Raw genomic sequence first — 20911 nt, forward strand, 5'->3', positions numbered from 1 at the left:
TTTCCTTGTCATTTTCCCTACTAGGCAATGCTCACATATGGGCAAATAGACTTTTTCAATGTTGCCCAACAAGCCCTCTTTGGCTAGTCTATTCATACATTATTGGCCAATATGACCAAGTCTAGCATGCCACACATTCACATCATTATCATATGAAGTAGAAGACGTGAAACAAGGGAATAACATATATTGACATCACCACAGTCAACATTTAGTACAATAAAACCATCTAAAAAGTGACTACAATCATAGTAGTTTGTATCCAAATACAAATCTACACCGTTATTACGGAAGTTCACACTAAAACCAAGCTTAACCAACATCAAAACAGACACTTAAATTTCGACGAATCTCCAGAGCATTTAGAACATCATGTAGGAACAAGGTGCGCCCACCACACATGTTCAGTTGGCAGGTGCCAATCCCTTTAACTTCAACTCTAGAGTTGTTTCCCACATAGATCCACTTAGTTCCAGTTGGTATCGTCGGAATTCCATGAAGGATCCTCTATCCTTCGCTACATCGTCTGTTGCTCCTGAATCTACAGTCCACAAAGGATTGGATTCAGCCAATAATTCAGAACTTGACACATAATCAAAGTTCTTAAATGTACAAGAGGTGTTTACCTTTTTCGGCTCACAACAGTTGCGAGCATAGTGACCTTTTCTTGTCACAATTGTAACACCTCACACTTGACTTTTTCTTCACTTGAAGACATTTTCCTCTTTGGTGTTGGTTAACTCTTGATTTCTTACAACAATGACTTGATCCTTTGCATTCCCACATATTGAACGAATCAATACGCTTGCGCTTAGAGCTCAAAGCCCTTTCTGAGCTAGGACCAGCATAGCCAATGTCTATTTTCGGCTCAAATGCCGATAGAGACCCTCTACTAGCTCAAGGTGGCGCACAACATCCTCTAGATCTTCCATAATATGGTCAAGAGCTTCTAGTGCTTCTAGCTTTTCCAGCACATATTGAATCTCCATATTCAATATTCCACAATTGTTGCCGTTCATATAAGCAATTACGTTCTTAGTTGCTGAAACCATCGATTTGAACACATCAGACTTATATGCACGAATAATTAATGCCTATCATTTATGCATCCCTTTTGCACAGACCCATCATATTAATGAACAATTTCAAGTAAGGTTTTAGAATCAAAAGGTCACTACGTTTCCAATCATTCTCCAAAAATCCTAACTTAAAACTATCATTAATATGATTGTCATATGCAAAATCAATTCTATGAAGCTACAAAAACTTCTAAACTACCCACAGCTAATTACCCACAAAGAACCAGCAATAACAGAAAGCAAAGATAATTGATATCCAATAAAACAATAATGCTTTCAACATAATACAACAATCCATTACACTAAGTAATATATTCAAAAAGAAATATCAACATAGAAAGATATATTCAACACTCAAAAACATCTCAAACTAATCTAAGAAATAAATAGGGAAAGTCCCTTCTAATTTATCAGTCAAAGTATCTGAGAAAACTGAAGGCATAGTTGCCAACCATGGAAAAACTTTTAGAGAGCTATCATGTCGCCACCAAGGCGCATTCACTCGGCACCATGTGGTGCTCAATCTAAGGGTTGAAGTTTTGGCCAACTCAATCCTATAGTACTCTCTTACAAAAGCTTCCACTAGCCTCCTATAATCCGGGACCACGTTGACCTCCCATAGCCGATCTAACACTGCTTGCCATTCAGGTGGAAGAGTGTTCATCAAAGCCGGTACCTTCTCAAAATCCGGCATAAGATAACCATTCCAGATGATTTCCTGTATCATCTGATTGACCTTGACCATATGTGATACTAAATCACCATCAAGCCACCGATAATCAGCTAACTCTTTTATCAGCCTTTTCAGTCTAGCTCTTCCTTCGTCCGTTCTTGGGATTGCAGGTATCCTTGCATAACGCATCATAGTTCCTGCAACAAATGCAGAACCAATAAATAGATCACTTATAATCCACAATAAACAAAATGGAAAATACATAATTTTCCATTATTCATGCAACAAATGCAGAATAAAAAATGGATTACCTCTAACCCACACAGACATCTTTGAGAAAGAAACAAATCCTTTTTCTTTTTCTTTTTCGGGTCAACGGTCAAAGTCAACGGTCGTCGGTCAAACGGTCAACGGTCGCCGGTCGTCGGACCAAACGGACCGGACGGGCCAGTTCGGGCGAACCGACGGCACGTGCCGCGCGCGTGCGCTGGCTGACGTCACGCAGACGTCATCCGGCAGGTGAAGCTCGCATGCCGGGCGTCCGCAGTTCGGGTCGGGTCAGGTCGCCGGTCGGGTCGCCGGCCGGTGACCGCCTGGTGAAACGTCGTCGTGCTGACGTCATTGATGACGTCACCCTAGCGGTTACTGATCGTTGGGTGACGTCATGCTTACATCAGCACGCGTCGGTCCGCGGACCGGCGCAGGCTGCTTCGGCCGGCGGTGAGCACATGCCGGTTCGCCGACTAGCGCGTGTCGCACGTGGCCGGGCGAGCCCGGCTTCCGGGCGCGTCACACCCATGCGCAGCGGCTTCTGGCCGCGCGTGTGGGCGCGTGCGGCGTCTCCTGGCGGCGCACGACATGTCGTCGGACTCGCCTCGACGACCCCTTTCTCCCTATGCTTTCAGAATTTGATTTTGACTTACGAAAACTCTTAAAAACGGCCGAACAGTGCTCGGGTGTTGGGATTTCTCGCCCCGATCCGTGTCGGCCGATTTTCTTCGCAAAAATTCAATCAAAAACATCAAACAGGTCGGGAAAACGTGAACTAGGGCTCTGATACAAATGTTGGGAATAACGGATCCCCGAAAACCGGATTCGACATTAAATCGAACCCCTAAATCAATGCGGAAGACGAAGCCCGGGAAAACACGTATCACCGATCGTAAAGCACACCACGGAGTCGAGCGTACCTTGTTAGCCACAGATTAAACACCAATGCCGAAGATCGAGGAAGAAATTCGATCCAATGATGTCAATTCGCCTTGAAAAGGAAACCGGCGTCGCCAAGCGTATTTGTTCTTGTTGGAGGGAGAGAGGAGAGGAACGTATATTCATTGTTCCAACGGGTGTCATCTCTCTCTCTCTCCTCCCTTTTATACCTTCCCCCATCCACGAGCCCTATTCCCGTGGGCCGGGCCTTTTGGGCCCAGCATGGGCGGACGGGCCTTAAGCCCATCACCAATTAAAACCATCATCATCGAATGTATTATTGGACGAGGACTTAACCAAAGCTTTCAGACTTTGGGCTTGCATGGGAAGGGCCAACGGCTGACCGTACTCATGTTTCAACTACTGTAAGTTACACTTAAACTCATTCTTGATCCCCCGTAGCCAATTGTTTAGAGGCAATAAGTGTTCTTCTGTAGAAGTCTTGGTAACATTTGTTGAGCTAAAAGTTTTCATGGTGCTCATATCCTTTGTTGTTTATTTCCTTCTTCGTTATAGTTCAAATTTGAAAATGAAGAAAAAAAAAAGCTATTGGAACCTGGAACCGACCTTGGAACTTGTGACAGGGTAGGTTCTAGGTTCTTGGCTCTGACGGGTAGATTTCAGGTTCCAAAAAATGGAAACCTGTACTCAATGGTAAATTTCAAGTTTCAGACGGAACCGAACCGAAATCAAGAACTGCTCACCCCTAAATTGTACGCCAGGCAGGGAGGGGCAACCCTCTCTCTATCGGCTGCATTAGGGCCGATATCTACCACAAATGCATTCTTGTCATCTTATCGCGCAGAGGATGAGTTTCCCTCTGAATTTGAGAGATTGCAAAAGAACAAAGGGTCCGGCGCATTGAATGACCGAAATCGATGATCGTCATCAAGGCATCTCCAACAGTGACACTGATGGAAATATGCATGCACGTCATGTTCAGGGAAAACGTGCTTTAACCATGTACCGTGGGTCCCCTACGTCGTGGACTGTGTTCGCTTTCGCCTGAAATGAGACTTTGAAAGGTCCATGTCTCGGCTATTTGCTTGTGTTGTGTTTGGTAAAAACTCGAGGAGAAATGGAGACGCTCGGTTCTACGGAAAAGGAAAGCCAAATTTCATTCTCCATTGAAATCCACGATTTTGTGCTTCGTATTTGCTCAAATAGGTTTAGGATTTCCATATTATTTCAGGAATCGGGTGAAAATTAGGGTGAAAAATTGAATACGAGAGGCGATATATTGAAGATTGGAATAAAGAGAAAGAGAGACGCGAGTGATGTGAAGATTCCTTTTTTTTTTTTCTTTTTTTTGGGTACAGCACACGAAGGCTTTTTTCCCCGATCAAAGGATTGAATCTTGCACCTCTCTCTTTTCGCGTCCTCACCCTCCGAATCCCAGTCACTCGGTTGTGTGCCCAATCCAAAACTCACGTTCAACCGTGCATTTTAACCTTAAATAATATTTGCGGTCTAACTTTCCATCTTTGATTTGTTGAATTTCTTCGACAATCGACATTACATTATGAAGATGGATTAGCCGTTTGTGTACATAGGTGACAAAATATACAAATTATTCAAAGTCGCTCCAAAAGGTACAAATCCACTCTTAGTTTCTAAACTTGTGCGTACTTTCAATCAAAGTCCCTCCCGCTTCAAATCTAATTAATTGGAGTTGCAAGTCCGGTCGGAGGCATCCCGAGCCCAAGTGGGAAAAACTTCTGTCGCCATGAGCGTGGACTATCGACCAATGCCAAACTCTAGGATTCCTACTCTTGACCAGGTCAAGTTTGTTTGCACTCCCTGGAGGTATGTCGACTTCTTTTCAGGGCACACCAAAGGAAAAAACCTCGTCATTCTTTAACTGTACCTGCCTGCGAAGGTAAACATTGTCTTTGGCCTGAAAAAGAGACTATGGTCGCTGTTGCTCGGATGCGCGAATGACTAGCCCATGCAGAAATTGCCCTGTACATTATGCAAAGTGAAGTGGTTTTTGGTACCGACCGATGAGGTTTAACAGAACTCACAATAACAGAGTGGTCTAGCAAAGAAAGTGGCGGTTGTGTTGCCCATTGTCCGAGGCTCTTCTTTTCAACCACATTGACTAGCCAGTCTGAACATCCTCATCCTTCTCGTCAAGTTCCAATCCGGGTCCTGAGCCGTCTTGCTTATTTGCTCATGTCTATCCTCAGAGTCTCTAATTTCCAAATGGCCATGAACATTTTTCCGCATTCACTTTTCAGTAATCACTTCCGAATCAATCTCTACTGCAAGTTCCTTTACTACTTAGCTTGCTGGGACTTTCTACGATGGGTTATTGCCGGTGCTTCAACAACTTCAAAATTATCATATTTCACACATCCTATGTTAGCTTGGTGCCCATCCTTCCTCTACTCAGCAAGACATTGGGATGGCATACTTCATTCCTAGCCGCTATTCCATATGCAGCTTCTAACAGATCAATGCCCACTAGCAGTTTCACCATTAATCTTCTTCACGTCCTTCGTTTAGTTACTCTCGGTTTTTCATTTATCTTCCTTCTTGTCAGATGCTTCACTTGAGTTCAACTACAACGCATTTTTCACTACAATATCTAGAGCGTAACGAGATATGGCCTTTGATAAGTTGCAGCTTTTTAGGAGATTAAATGGCCCCAGATCTGCCCCCCTTTTTTTTTTGGGCAAAAGCATCGAACTGTGAACGCCTTTGCGAATGCCTTCTTTCTCATATCTTCCTGTTTTTGAAATGCCTTAGGATGTTCCGCAAATGGCTTAGGAAGTCTCACAGGAGATGCTCCGCAAAAGTGAGCGAGTCTCTTAGGTTGTTTAGGTGGCTTGGTACGAACTCACAACCTCTAATTTGCTGTATTGATATCCTCGCGCTACACGTGGAAACTGTTGTTTCTACAGACAATGGACGGAAATAGCAGGGCTTGGAACTACGGGAACCGAGTCTCGATATAAAAAAAAAAAAGGAAATGAAAAGAAACAGTTCATAGGATTTCAAATTCGAACATTCGAACCCACCAAAGCGAAGCAATGCTTCGGTCGTAATTCAGCACACTGCGCTCCTGCTGACTACTAGAATTCAACCTTACGGAATCATCTCATCCGAAAGCAGCCCTAGCTGGCTCTGGAGGATCTGTGAGGAAGATGTTGAGGAGCTGATCAATGGTGGTGAGCTGCATTTCTGGGTACATTCTCGAAACCTCGAGATCATCATCATCTATCTCGTAGCTCATCAGATCTCCCTTGACGAATATGGAGTGAAGTATGGAGACGGGTATGTTTTCCGGAGGTGGCAGAGCTTAACAAAGGACATGGAAAACATGAAGCGTCGTCAGCAAACCTTTCTTGAATCGATTCAAGATGAGGCACAAGCACACAAATCTGACCAATGTCGTTTAAAGAAAATTTCGGGGTGGGCGTTGCGAATAATTTCGATAAATGCAAGGACCTTATCATAATTGAAGAAAAATAGAGGGGGTTTGGAAAGAATACAACTGTGATTTGAAGCATACTTTGAGAGAGCTTGACCAGATCTTCCTCGGGCACATAGACTCTCTTGAAGCTCCGACCCGTTTTCTCCTCCCACAGGGAAATTAATTGGTGCTGAGAGATTATGCTCGGTTTTGGGCGATAGGAGACGACCCGATTGCACGCCCTCGGATCGTTCGCCACCTTGATCGTGTACTTCCCTACGTCTTCCTCGTAATTCAGCACGGCTAACACAAAAAAATAGAATCGTCAATCATATTTAGAGATGGGAAAGACATAGGATGATGGCAAGGTTAAGTCTCTAAACTTTTTTAAACGAACAAGAATAAATAAATATATGGTTTACGGGTCCCATTGCACGAAATATTGTTTCAGGGGCGACATTACTAACGCGAAAAAGTTCAGGGACGTCCCTTACCACTCGATATAAATTTAATGGTTTCGGCCTTTTTCAGGAAAATTCAAAGTAAAGCCCTTTCATTCAAAAATTGGATCAGCCCGAGGTTTACATCTATCTATTACCCAATATTTTGAATGAAGACTTTTTCATAACCAAATGACCTCAAAAATTCTTTAAAAGACACCGTGATTTTCTTGTACGATATGATTGACTCCATCTATCACATTCACATCCCACAAAGGATAGAACTAGGCAACAAATTGGAACCCAAATTAAATCATAGACGCCGATCATGCGGGATGCAGAGGTGGGATCTACATGATCAATTATTTAGATAGAAACAAATCGCATGAATCCAGATCTAGACAAGGGCAATTCGAGAGAGAGAGAGAGAGAGTACCGTTGGCTTCACCGTCGCCGTAAACAACAATTTCATCGTGAGGGCTGTGGGGATGGAGGAGGACATTGATGAAGTATGCAGCCAAGCAGTTTGTAGCGACAAAGGTGAAGGGAATGCCTGCAGCCTCGGTGGCCCTCCTGATCTTCCTCTTCTTCTCCAAGAACTCTTCGAATGGAGGGAGCGGCGTTATTTTATCCTCCTCACACCCGAAATCAGACGGCACAAACCTCTGATTGAAAAAAAGAAATTAGAAGGGAAAAATGTTAATAATAATGATAATAATAATCCAGTTTAAGAACGAAAGTAAAATATTAATGATTCATGTTGTCGGGATGTGGTGATCAGCAACCAAACGAGTAAAGTTATGTAATTAGACCTAGGATTTCAGTGATACCATTTGACTGATTCCAACGTATGATGGTTCACATGTAATATTCATGAGAATCAATAGAATTGAAAGGTCTGGCACACAGTAAAGGTCGATTCTCATATACTTCCAGATGATGTTGATTTCTAAACTTCAAGGGTTTGATTCAATTATTTTTTTTCGCTAATTTTTACCTACCCTATTGTCAATATTTGGATGCTCATTTAACAAAATTCTATACTTCTTGAACAGTAAAAAAGTTTACATTGGTTCTTTGAGGATTTTCTAAAATTTTGATTCTAAACTGAAATTTCTGACATATTTCAACAAAGGAAAAAGTACATATCAAGATGAGATGAAAAGTATGATATGCTTTTGATTGACGTGGTTTTTTTAAGATAATTAGATATTTCCTTTTTTTTTTTCCTTTTCAATTTGAGATCTAAAGATGATAATATCATTCTTTTTCATGGCGAATTCGAATAGTGTCCAGAGGCATAACTTCTTGTAACAGGGGATATTACTTTATATATATATATATATATATTAATTAGTTCATAGCCAAATAAACAATTTCTCTGACCTAACTCAAAAATAATATAATGAAGGCTTGACCAATTAGCAAGGGAAAAAATGATTAACGTAACAAGCAAATCAAAGTTCTTTAATCATTTTGCTATTTTTCCTCTTTATCTTATAGCTTCAACCATAACTTCATTGATCTCTATTTAATTGTATATATCATGCTTTTCACTTTTTCTCAATTTTAAGTTAATTTTATATCTCGTCTTATCTAAGTTGAACCAATTATTTCAGGAAGTAACAATAATATTATCTAAAAAACATTAAACAGATTTCTTACTCATTGGATGAATAATTTGATTTTTCGTACAATGATAATTGCAACTTCCCTTATATGCCTGATTAGACAGTGCATTCCACGGATGACATTCTAGTTTTTTCGGAAGGTACCAGCTCTTTTGATATATAGTTTATTTAATATGGTACGAATGACAAATATTTGTCTATTACATGTCATCAAGATCAGACTCTGCACGTTTGACAAAAATAATTGTTGGCATTAAAAGGTGGCAAGCCAAAGCTGACACATTGTCGTTCTGTTCCCTTGTTACTTTCGCAACTAATTTTAGACCGTGGTTTTGAACGCAAGAAAAATAACCTGTTGGATCAACCCAATTTAATAATAAAGTAAGAGATTAATATCATCAAATATCTATTACCGATATATTTGTTATAAATTTATCTTAAACTAATTTTTTATCACAAAAAAATTTAAATTAGTATGCTTATAACAAATGTACGCAAAATCAATTTTTTAACAATAAAAAATCTCAAACTAATATATATGTGATAAATTTAAAATAAATTAACTTTTTGACCACAAAAACTCAATTAGTATATTTATGGTAAATTTATTTTCTGTTAATTTCCATTAGATTTTACTATTAAATTTGCCAGTATGGATGACACATGGTGAAGTAGTAAGTCCACATAGAAATTTATAGGGTTAAATGTCACAAAAAATCACAAATTTGTCTCAGATATATCATTAAATTTATCACAAGAGTATTGATAAATTTGTCACATGTGTACTGTTTTAAAATTTTTAGTGATATTACAATATAAATTTTCATGTGGCACATATTACGTCACCATGTGTCATCTAGGTTAGCAAATTTAACGATTAAATTTGATAGAAACTAATGAAAGACAAATTTATCATAAGTATATCAGTTCAGGGTTTTTTTGTGATGACACAATTCTATCAACCCACTTGAATTATCAGGCAGGCAAGGCGGCCCTAACACAGGAGTAAAAACTCTATTGCTTGGTGAGGTTACATAGGGCTACAATATAGTAATAAAGTAAGTAATGTAGAGTTTATAGTATAGTCATTTACACTTTAATTTCGAGACTCCAATGAGTTACTATAAGGATTTGAACTAGGATTGACGGACGAGGGTGATAATCGAATTGCCAAGGACGTCTCACATGTGACACTAAGAGAGCAATTCTTAACGCGTGGAATCTTCTTGTTAATTCTAGGTAATTAAGCCTCTACTAGCTTTGTCCTGACCATTCAATTTGATAGGCCTACTCTTTCGAGTGGCTGTAGAAGCGATTTTCAATGCATTGAACATTATCATTAATTCCAGAATTTTTAGTCTCTGCTAGCTTTGCTCTGACCATTCAGTCTGATACGTCTACGTTTTTTTTTTTTTAAAAATAAGAATAAGAATAGTAAAAAGTATAATTTTTTTTCTACATCTGCTTGAAGTAAGAGTGAGTGGCTCGAATAGCTTAGACTATATTTTTTTTTCTACATTTGCTTGAAGTAATAGTGGGTGGGTCGGATAGCTTAGACTGAGACTGTTGGAGTTATAAGAAATGAGAATTGAAGAGAGGTTTTCTTTTCGTACTTTTAGCACCAAACTCCTTAAGAGAATTGATTTATTATACGGTTGAACTAAGTGGATTCAACTTTGAGAAAGGATAGAGAAAGAACCTTTCTGTCGAAAAAGAAAAAGAGATGGAATGATGGCTGGTTTTCTATACTAGGGAAGATTATCAAAAAAGTCATAAACATATTATAACTGTGTTAATTTAGTTTTTAACTCTTTTTTTCTTTTTTTGGCCAATTGAGTCATTCACTTTTTGCATTTGTGCCAATTTAGTGATAGCAATTTTGGGCAGTCAGCAGGCCAGTGTTAACATTGATAATTTTTAATAATTTTTCAAAGTATTTATTTAATTTTTACTTTTTCTCTTCTTTTTTTTCCTTCCATTTATCTTCTTCCTCTAGCCAATTGCCAAAACTCGACAACCAACCAAGCAAGGTTGGCCTCACTTGGGGCTAGTGAGGTTTGCCCTCCTTAGCAGTTGGCAGGGTCGATAAACTCACCCTCAACTTTGGCTACTCGCTAAGTTCCAATGATAGTTGGAGGAAGAAGATGAAGGGAAGAAAAAAAAAACATAATGGAAAAAATAAGTAAATAATAGTAGAATATTATTAAAAATATTCGGGTTAGTATGGCCACGCCATGTAGTACGGTCAATGTCCATGTTAGCACTACTAGCCAACATTTGTCGGATGGCCTAATTGCCATAAATACAAAAAGTTTAGTACTTGATTGGTTAAAAAAAAAGTTTCAAAACTAAATTGACAAATTGCAATAAGTTTAAGATTGTTTTGGTAATTTTCCTTTCTAGACTAGTGAGGGATAACTTACCTTGATGTTGCCAGCGGCAACGATGGCATCAATGATCTTGAGCTGGTCAGGTACTTGAGGGTATGCGAGAGCGGAGATAACTATGTCCACTTGCTTCAGTGCGGTCACAATCTTCTCATGCTCATCTAGCTCTCCCTATTTCATTGCCACAATCACGTTATGGTGTGTTTGGTAATCATTTTGTTCTTGAGAACAATTTTTGGTCAAAAATGATTTTTTTATTCTATTCCTAAGAATAATTAATCAGTTTTTGAAGACATTTAGTAATTGTCTTAAATTTCTATTCCTAAGATAAAAATGTGTTTGGTAGAATTCTTAATTTTTTTTTTCCTTTTCTCTTCTTCTTCCTCCTTTTTGTGGTCAGTCGCCCGCCATCGTCGTGGTCGGCGATCGGTCGAGCGAGGTCTGTGAGCTCGCCTGGCCACTACGAGCCTCAGCCTCGCCGGTGGCTAGATGAGCCTTACTAGGCCACCGATGAGGCTTGACCTCCCCCAGATCTATGAGGTTGAGGCTCGTGGTGGCTAGGTGAGCCTCCAATGAGCTAGCTAGACCTCGCCTTGGCCTGGCGAGGCTCTAGCAAGCTTGCCAGACCTCGCCTAGCCAATCATCGGTGACCATTGGCAATGACGGTGGCTAGCAATGGCCAGTGGAAGAAGAAGAGAGAATGAGAAAAAAATGAATTTTTTTTTTTTGTTCCCAAGGATAAGAAATTATTTTGTTCTACTTCTTGATTTTATTGCAAATCTATTTTCGGGAATAAGAAAAATAGATTTTTATTTTTGAAAACAAAAAATTTACTAAATGGATTTCTATTATTTTTTTGTTCAGGGAAAAAAAGAATAGGATTAGTTATTTCTAGAAGTATTACTAAACATGACCTTAATAGCCAATTTTGCTTTGTCCCTGTTCCTCCAACTAATCTTCTGATTGATGAAATTGTAAATAAATGGCAAGTGATGATGTTCGCAACCCAAAACACAACACTCAAAAATATAAATAGAGGAAAACATAGCCTTTGTTAGCAATCGGGTGTGCATCCGAATGAGCTCCTATCACATGAGAGAGAGAGGTACGCATACTTCGATGATGCGGATGCCGGTGGAGCGAAACTCACGCCGGAGGTCGAGGTTCAAAGGCTTGGTTCGGGGGCCGGCGGGGCGGGCATAAATGCAAGTCGGGTGGCCAAAAGCGACGCTCGCCCTCGCGATGTGCTTGCCAATGTATCCGGTGCCACCGAAGATGAGGATCCTGCTCGGTTCCGCCTCTCTTGCCATTCGCCCTACTCTTGTCTTGTCCTCCTCTCTTTTCTGTTCCCGCCCATTTGAATTCCTTGGGTACTCCTATAATCCTATTTGTATGCCTTGGGAAAGGTGGGGCTCTCTCTCCCCGTCGGCTTCATTACAGCCTATGTCTACCACAAACGAGTCCTCCTGTGAATTTCAATGATTGCAAAAATACAAAAAGCACGGCGCAATTATTGACCGAAATCGATCGCCACTCGTTGGGGCTCAAATGTCGGAGCGTGGACTATTGGGCACCAAGTAAAGCAGAGAAATCAAGGCATCTGACTGACGGTGACACTGATGGAAATATGCATGCACGTCATGTTAATGGAAAACGAGTTTCAAACATGTACCGTGTGTCCCCTTCGTTTCGTCGTGGACTGTGTTCGATTTCGCCTGAAATGGACCTCGAGAGGTCCATGGCAGGACCACTTGCATGTGTTTTGTTTAAAAACTCGAGGAGAAATGGAGACGCTCATTTTTATGGAAAAGGAAACTCAATGTCATTCTTCATTAAAACACGCGATTTTTTCGCTTCATAAGGCATCTAACTGACAGTAACACTGGTGGAAATATGCATGGACGACATGTTCATGGAAAGCAAGCTTTAAACATGTACCACGTATCCCCTCCGTTGTGGATTGTGTTCGCCTTCGCCTTAAATGGACCTTGAAAGGTCCATGGCACGGCTATTTGCATGTGTTTTGTTTAAAAACTCGAGGAGAGATGGAGATGCTCGGTTCTACGGAAAAGGAAAGTCAATGTCATTCTCCATTAAAATACACGATTTCGCTCTTCATATTTGCTCTAATACATCTATGTTTTCCATATCATTTCCCAAATCGGATGGACATTAGGGTGAAATTGAAAATGAGAGGCGATCAATTAAAGATTGGTAGAGAGAGATGTGAGAATTTGTGGTACTACAATCAATTATTCAAAAAACTTAAGTTAAGCATGAACATATTTAATTGGGGAGATAAATGGAATGTGAAAATATTTAAACTCAGGACCTTCAACTCTGATACGACGTGAGAATTTGTGAAACCATAACCAACTGTTCTAAAAGCTTAAACTGTTAGATAAATGCGTGGTTTAATATTTAATTATGCTAACAAAAGAGAAATGTGGGCGACATGAAGATTCTTTTATTTTATTTTATTTTTTGTCATTGTTAGTGCCCCACAAAAAGGCTTTTTTTCTCCACCAAACGAATGATTCTTGCACCTCTTTCTTTCCTCGTCCCCACCTCCCAAATCTCAATAACTTGATCGTGTACCCATTTCATAACTCATGTTCAACCATGCATTTTAACCTCAAATAATATTTGCGGACTAACTTTCTATCTTTGATTTGTTAAATTTCCTCGACAATCGACATTACCTTATGAAGATGGATTAGCCGTTTTGTGTACATAGGTGACAAAATATACAAATTATTTAAACTCACTCCAAAAGGTAAAAATCCACTTCTAGTTTTCAATCAAAGTCCCTCCCGCTTCGAATTTAATTAATTGGAGTAGCAAGTTCGGTCGGAGGCATCTCGAGCCCGAGTGGAAAAAACTTCTTTGGGCATGGGTGTAGACTATCGACTAATGCCAAACTCTAGGATTCTTACTCTCTTTTTTTTTTTTTTTTTTGGGGGGGTTACAAAATTCTTACTCTCGACCGGGCCAAGCTTGTTTGCACTCCCTGGAGGCATGTCGACTTCTTTTCGGGGCACGCGAAAGGAAAAAAGCCTCGTCATTCTCTAACTGTACCTGCCTGCGAAGGTAAGCCTAGTCTTTGGCCTGAAAAGAGAATTTTCTCGCCATTGCTCGGATACACGAATGACTAGCGTATGCAGAAATTGCCCTGTGCATTATGCAAAGTGAGGTTGGAACCGACCGAGGGGGATTTACAGAACTCACAACAACAGAGTGATCTAGCAAAGAAATTGGGGATTGCGTCCCCTTGCTACTTAGCTTGCTGGGGACTTTCTCCGGTGGGTTACTGCCGGTGCCTCCCCAACTTCAAGATTATCATATTTCGCACATACTATGTTAGCTTAGTGCCCATCCTTCCTCTACTCAGCAAGACATCAGGATAGGATACTTCATTCCTAGTTGCCATCCCCATTTGCAGCTTCTAACAGATCAACGCCCACTAGCAATTTCGCCGTTAATCTTCCCCTTGTCCTTCGCTTAGTTACTCTTGGTTTTTTTATCCATCTTCCTTCTTGTCAGATGCTTCACTTGAGTACAACTACAACGCATTCTTCACTACAATATTTAGAGCACAACGAGACATGGCCTTGGATAAGTTGCCGCTTTGTAAGAGCTTAAAAGGCCTCAGATCTGCTTTTTTTATTTTTGCGAACGTCTTCTTTCTCATAACTTCCTGTTTTTCATTGCCTTTTCACATGTTGAACGCCTAACGCACTTCTTGAACTTCCATCAACGGGGAAAGCTTTTGCTTCTTACATCCTAAAAAATGCTCCACGCTAAGTCTTGTTCCTGTTCCTATAAAACGCGACTTGTTCGACGTCCCGCAAACAGCTTAGGAAGTCTCTCGGAGGAGATGTTCCGCAAAAGTGAGCGAGTCTTTTGGGTTGTTTTAGTGGCTTGTTACGTATTCACAACCTCTAATCTGCTGTACCAATATCCTCGTGCTGCACGCGAAAGCTGTTGTTTCTACAACTGGAACGAAGTCTCAATCGACAAGAAATTAGGAAAGAAAAGAAACAGTTCATAGGATTTCAAATTCGAATGTTCAAATCCACCAAAGCGAAGTAACGCTTCAGTCGTAATTCAGCACACTGAGCTGCTACTGCTAACTACTAGAGTTCAACCTGCGGAATCATCTCATACGAAAGCGGCCCTAGCTGGCTCAGGAGGATCTGTGAGGAAGATGTCAAGGACCTGACCAACGGTGGTGAGCTGCATCTCTGCGTACATTCTCGAAGCCTCAAGGTCATCTTCAATTATCTCGTAGCTCATCAGATCTCCCTTGACGAAAATGGAGTGAAGTATGGAGACGGGTATGTTTTCTGGAGGTGGCAGAGCTTAACATAGGACATAAAAACCACGAAGCGTCAGCAGACCTTTCTTGAATCGATTCACGACGAGGCACAAGCACGGAAAGTCATGTCTCGACCAATGTTGGGGGTTGCGACGATGTTTTAAAGAAAATTTCAGGGCGGTGTCACGTTTAATTAAAATAAATGCGAGGACCTTATCATAATTGATGCAAAATAGAAGGAGTTCGGAGAGAATACAGCAGTGGCATTGGCGATTTGAAGCTTACTTTGAGAGAGCTTGACCAGATCTTCCTCGGGCACGTAGACTCTCTTGAAGCTCCGACCCGTTTTCTCCTCCCACAGCGAAATCAGTTGGTGCTGAGAGATTATGTTCGGTTCCGGGCGATAAGTGACGACCCGATTGCACGCCCTCGGATCATTCGCCACCTTGATCGTGTACTTCCCTATGTCTTCCTCGTAATTCAGCACGGCTAGCACAAAAAATAGAATCTTCAATTATATTCAAAGATGTAAAATACATAGGATAATGGTAAGGTTAAGTCCCCAAACTTTTTTCATCGGTTTTTTAAATGACAAAACGAACATGAATAGATAAATTTATGGTTCATGGATCCAATTGCACAAAAATTATGTTCAAGGATGACATTACTAATGTGAATTAAGATTGGCCCTGGTTTTATTATCCATCTAACACCCCATTTTTTGGAATGGAGAGCCTTTCGTAACCGAATGACCTTGGAAATTCTTTAGAAGACCTAGTAATTTTTTCATACAGTATGGTTGACTCCGTCTACTGCATCCATGTTCCATGAAGGATAGGGTCATGTTGACAAATTGGAGTGGTTTGCTTGGACCAAAGTTCATGAATCGAGATTCACATGATCGATTATTTCAATAGAGATGGGTGGCGTGGATCCAAATCCGGACAAGACTGAGAGAGAGAGAGAGAGAGAGAGAGAGAGAGAGAGAGAGAGAGAGTACCTTTGGCTTCACCGTTGCCGTAGACAACAATTTCATCACTGGGGTCGTGGGGATGAAGGAGGACATCGACGAAGTATGTAGCGAAGCAATTTGCAGTGACGAAGGTGAAGGGAATGCCTGCAGCCTCAATCGCCCTCCTGATCTTCCTCTTCTTCTCCAAGAACTCTTCAAAGGGAGGGAGTGCTTTTATTTTATCCTCCTCACACCCAAAATCAGACGGCACAAACCTCTGGTCAAACAAAAATAATAATAGTAATTAGAAGGAAAAATTGATGATGATGATGATCCGGTTTGAGAACGAGAGTGAAATATTTATAATTCATGTTATCAGATCATCGTAATCAGTAACCCAACAAGGAATGTTATGCAATTAGCCCTATAATTTCATCAGTACCATCCGATTGATTCTAATGTATGACGGTTCCCATACAATATCCATGAAAACCGATCAAATCCAAAGGTTCAGCACAGGGTAAAAGTCGATTCCCATAGACTTTCAGATGACCTTGATTTCTAAACTTTAAGGGTTTGATCCAGTTTTTTTTCCCTTAATTTTCACTTGACCTATTGCCAATATTTGGATGCTCATTTAAACAAAATTCTATACTTCTTAGATCAAGTGCATTTGAACAGTAGAAAGGTTACGTTGCTTCTTTGAGGATTTCCTAGAATTTCGATTCTAAACTGAAATTTCTGACATATATCAACAAAAGAAAAAGTACATATCAAGATGAGATGGAAACTATGATATTATTTTGGTTGATGTGGTTTTTAAGATAATGAGATATCTCCTTTTTGTCTTTTCAATTTGAGGTCAAAAAGTATAATATCATTCTTTTTCTTGGTGAAATTCGAATAGTGTTAGTGGCATAGCTTTTTGTAAGGATGATATATATATTAGCTCATAGCCAAAGAAAAAATTTCTTAAACCTAACTCAAAAATAATATAATGAAGGCTTGACCAATTAGCGAGGGAAAAAATGATTAAGGTAATAAGCGAATTGAAGTTCTTTCATCATTTTACTATTTTTCCTCTTCCTCTTATAGCTTCGACCATGATTTTATTGGTCTCTATTTAACTGTGCATACCATGTTTTTCACTTTTTCTCAATTTTAAGTTCATTTCATTTCTCGCCTTATCTAAGTTCAACCAATTATGTCTGGAAATAACGATAATATTATCTAAAAAACATTAACATATTTCTTACTCCCTGGATAAATAATTTGATTTTTCATACAATAATAATTGCAACTTCGTTTATATGCCTGATCAGACCTTGCATTCCACGGATGATATTCTAGTTTTTTTTTTTTTTAAGTAATAGCCTTTTTGATACTTAGTTTATTTATTATTGTACGATGACAAATATTTATCTATTACATGTCATCAAGATCAGACTCCGCACGGCCTACAAAAATTAATAATGGCACTAAAAGGCAGCAAAGTCAATGCTGAAACGTTGTCGTTCTGTGCCCTCGTTACTTTCGCAACTAATTTTGGACCGTGATTTTGAACACAAGAAAAATAACCTATTGGATCAATCCAATATAATAATAAAGTAAGTTGGATCTAAGCACGTCCTTAAAAAGTTTCATCCCGATTTAATCTGAATCTTGAAACTTTTAGGATGTAAAACACTTAAAGGGTATTCTCGTATCTTAAAAAAGATAGATATACTTGGGGATATTAGGCGTGCGAGTATCAGCATATTAAAATAAGGAACATGGTCCTATCAGCTCACCTAAATTATCATGCAAGCAGGGTGGCCCTAACACGGGAGTGAAAACTCCTTGCTACTTGGTGAGGTTACATACAATGTAGTGATAGTAATGGACATGGTGTCCATCACTTTTGAAATATTGAACAAGCTTTTTTGGATCTGGAAATTATTTTTGGCGATATGAACAGTGACAGTGAACAGTAATTTCCTTAGCCTACTGCTACGGTAATGCTATAGTGACTTGCTACAATGATCTGCTACAGGCCGCTACAATTAGCGGTTTCGTCCGTCATGAGCATTGTAGTCATAGAGTTTCTAATATAATTATTTCCACTTTAATTTTGAGACTCTAATGAGTTAGTAGAAGGATTTGAACTAGGATCAACTGACGAGGGTGATAATTGGATTGCCAGGAATGTCTCACGTGTGACACTAAGGGAGCAATTCTTAATGCACGGAATCTTCTCGTTAATTCTAGGTAATTAAAGCCTCTACTAGCTTTGTCCTGACCATTTAGTTTGATAGGCCTACTCTTACGCGTGTCACTGGAGAAGCAATTTTTGTTACATCGAATATTATCGTTAATTCTAGACATTTAAGTCTCTGCTAGCTTTGCTTCGACCATTCAGTCTAATATATCTACTCTTTTGTTTTTAATAAGAATAAGAATGGTAAAAAGTATGATCTTTTTTCTACATCTACTCGGAGTAAGAGAGGGTGGCTCGAATAGCTTAGATCGAGACTTTTAGAGTTAAGAAGCGAGAATTGAAGAGAGGGTTTTTTTTATTCCCATACTTTTAGTACCAAACTCCTTAAGAGAATTGATTATTATACACTTGAACTAAGTGGATTCGACTTTCAAAAGAAGAGAGAAAGAACCTCTCAGTCAAAAAAGAAAAAGAGATCGAATGGCCAATTTCCTAGACTAGGGAGGATTACCAAAAAAAGGTTGTAAACATATTATAATTGTGTCAATTCAATCTTTTAGCTTTTTTTTTTAACTAATTGAGTCATAAACCCTTTGCATTTGAGCCAATTGAGTGATATAGCAAAATTTGGGCAATCGGTGCTAACATGGACACCGCTTAGCATTGACATGAATAATTTTTAATAATATTTCAATTTTTTTATTTTTTATTTTTACTTTTTCTCTTTTGTTTTTTTCTTCTATTTATCTTCTTCCTCTAGCCAATTGCCAAAACTTAGTGATTGACCAGGTGAGGTCAACCTCATCAAGAGCAAGCGAGGTTTGCCCTCACGACAGTCGGTAAGGCTGACCTCACAAACCATCACCTTTGGCTAGTCGTCAAGTTTTGGCGACTAGCTAGAGGAAGAAGATGAAGGGAAGGAAAAAAAAAAACAAAGAAAGGGAAAGGGAAAATAAATAAGTAAGTATTATTAAAATGTTATTAAAAATTTTCCAAATTAGTGTTGATCACGTCAGATAGTATACTCAACTTCCATGTTAGCACCATTGGCCAATATTTGTCGGATGGCTTGAATTGGCACAAATAAAAAAAAAGGTTTAGGAACTCAATTGGCACTAAACTAACATAATTGTAAAAGGTTTAAGACTATTTTCATAATTGTCTCTCCTAGACTGGCTAGAGATAACTTACCTTGATGTTGCCGGCGGCAATGATGGCATCGATGATCTTGAGCTGGTCGAGTACTTGAGGGTATGCAAGAGCAGAGATAACTATGTCCACCTTCTTCAGTGCTGCCACAATCTTCTCGTGCTCCTCTAGCTCTCCCTATTTATTGCCACAACAACGTCAATGGTCAGTTTTGCTTTATCCCTGTTCCTCCAACTAGTCTTCTAATTGATGGATTGTAAATATGTCGTAGGTGATGATATCCACAACATATATCACAACAGTTGGAATTACAATTAGAGGAAAACATAGCCTTTGTTAACATTCGGGTGTGCATCCGAATGAGCTCCCATCACATGAGAGAGAGAGAGAGAGAAGCGCATACTTCAATGATGTGGACGCCGATGGAGTGGAACTCGCGCCGGAGGTTAAGGTTTGAAGGCCGGGTCGCCGGGCCGGCAGGCCGAGCGTAAATGCAAGTCGGGTGGCCCAAAGAGACGCTCGCCCTCACCATGTGCTTGCCAATGTATCCGGTGCCACCGAAGATGAGAATCCTGCTCGCTTCCGCCTCCCTCGCCATTTGCCCTTACTCGTCTTCTCCTCCTTTCTTTTCGGCTCTCGCCCATTCGAGTGTGCCTTGGCTTCACTCCCATTTGTACGCCAGGAATGGGAGGGGCTAACCTCTCCCTGTCGGCTGCATTGGGGCCGATATTTACCACAAATGCATACCTGTCAGCTTATCTCGCAAGAGGATGAGTTTTCCCTCTGAATTTGAGTGATTGCAAAAGAACAAAGGGTACGGCGCGCGCATTGAATGACCGAAATCGATGGTCGTCCCTCGGTTCCAAGTAAAGTACAGCAATCGAGGCATCTCCAACAGTGACACTGACGGATATGTACGATAAACATGTGCTGCGTGTCCCCTACGTCGTGGACTGTGTTCGCTTTCGCCTGAAATGAGACTTTGAAAGGTCCATGTCTCGGCTATTTGCTTGTGTTGTGTTTGGTAAAAACTCGAGGAGAAATGGAGATGCTCGGTTCTACGGAAAAGGAAAGCCAATTTCATTCTCCATTGAAATCCACGATTTTGTGCTTCATATTTGCTCAAATAGGTTTAGGATTTCCATATTATTTCAGGAATCGGGTGAAATTAGGGTGAAAAATTGAATACGAGAGGCGATGAATTGAAGATTGGAATAAAGAGAAAGAGAGACGCGAGTGATGCGAAGATTCCTTTTTCTTTTTTCTTTTCGGTACAGCACACAAAGGCTTTTTTCCTGATCAAAGGAATGAATCTTGCATCTCTCTCTTTTCGCGTCCTCACCCTCTGAATCCCAATCACTCGGTTGTGTGCCCAATCCAAATCACGTTCAACCGTGCATTTTAACCTTAAATAATATTTGCGGTCTAACTTTCTATCTTTGATTTGTTGAATTTCTT

At 40.0% G+C, this 20911-nt stretch overlaps 2 protein-coding genes across 3 annotated transcripts; both read right to left on the reverse strand.

Annotated features, from left to right (window-relative positions):
* Positions 1-5936: 5936 nt before the first annotated feature.
* On the reverse strand, positions 5937-12224 carry LOC104430471 (eugenol synthase 1). Of its 2 annotated transcripts, XM_010043216.3 has the most exons (5): positions 11953-12224; positions 10874-11008; positions 7256-7484; positions 6479-6682; positions 5937-6264 (listed from the first exon to the last, which is right to left on the reverse strand). In XM_010043216.3, the coding sequence occupies exons 1-5, from the start codon at positions 12145-12147 to the stop codon at positions 6065-6067; spliced, it is 963 nt and encodes a 320-aa protein (XP_010041518.2). In that variant the 5' UTR covers positions 12148-12224; the 3' UTR covers positions 5937-6064. The 2 variants fall into 2 exon arrangements, with proteins under 2 accessions (XP_010041518.2, XP_018722671.2); XM_018867126.2 differs by lacking the exon at positions 10874-11008.
* Positions 12225-14866: 2642 nt separating this feature from the next.
* LOC104422321 (eugenol synthase 1) lies at positions 14867-20144 on the reverse strand. Its single transcript, XM_010034613.3, has 5 exons — positions 19857-20144; positions 19496-19630; positions 16156-16384; positions 15441-15644; positions 14867-15198 (listed from the first exon to the last, which is right to left on the reverse strand). The coding sequence occupies exons 1-5, from the start codon at positions 20049-20051 to the stop codon at positions 14999-15001; spliced, it is 963 nt and encodes a 320-aa protein (XP_010032915.2). The 5' UTR covers positions 20052-20144; the 3' UTR covers positions 14867-14998.
* Between the last annotated feature and the right edge of the window lie 767 nt (positions 20145-20911).

This window comes from Eucalyptus grandis, chromosome 10, assembly GCF_016545825.1.
Source record: "Eucalyptus grandis isolate ANBG69807.140 chromosome 10, ASM1654582v1, whole genome shotgun sequence".
NCBI classification, from domain to species: Eukaryota; Viridiplantae; Streptophyta; class Magnoliopsida; order Myrtales; family Myrtaceae; genus Eucalyptus; species Eucalyptus grandis.